Source organism: Octopus bimaculoides, unplaced genomic scaffold (assembly GCF_001194135.2).
Source record: "Octopus bimaculoides isolate UCB-OBI-ISO-001 unplaced genomic scaffold, ASM119413v2 Scaffold_235333, whole genome shotgun sequence".
In the NCBI taxonomy this organism is placed as follows: Eukaryota; Metazoa; Mollusca; class Cephalopoda; order Octopoda; family Octopodidae; genus Octopus; species Octopus bimaculoides.
Window position 1 is genome coordinate 1 of NW_026386599.1, and position 483 is coordinate 483.

Sequence of the window (483 nt, forward strand, 5' to 3'; positions counted from 1 at the left end):
GTAAAAGTAAAGTTAAGAACGTGCCTTGGAAAAGCATCATGACGTCTACAGCCGTTTGGGCCATCATTATGGCGCATACATTTATTAACTGGACTATTTTTTCTTTCCAAGTGATTCTGCCATTGTATATGAAAGAAGCGTTAAGTATCGATTCGAAATCAAATGGTTTAATGTCTTCAGCTCCGTTTATTGGACAAATGATTGCTATACCATTTTGTGGAAGATTTGCAGACTTCTTGCGTTCAAAGAATTATCTTTCAACACGATCCATCCGAGTTCTTTTCCAGTCAGTTTCTTACATTGGTTCAGCGTCTCTGATTATCGTGATCGGATTCCTTGATTGCAACCAAACGACATTGGCCGGAATTCTTTTCTTTATTACTGGGATGATTCTAACATTTTATGTAGGGGGTTTCATTGTCAATCATGTTGACATTGCTCCTAAATACGCTGGTATATTGTACGGAATTACCAATACTTTCG

The 483-nt window shown here is 37.7% G+C and overlaps 1 protein-coding gene across 1 annotated transcript; it reads left to right on the forward strand.

The window, feature by feature from the left end:
• Nucleotides 1–6: 6 nt before the first annotated feature.
• LOC106867132 (sialin-like) lies at nucleotides 7–479 on the forward strand (the record flags this gene model as incomplete). The annotated part of the gene is made up of 1 exon (XM_052978307.1): nucleotides 7–479. A coding segment is annotated over exon 1 (441 nt), but the record flags the coding sequence as incomplete, so codon positions are not given.
• Between the last annotated feature and the right edge of the window lie 4 nt (nucleotides 480–483).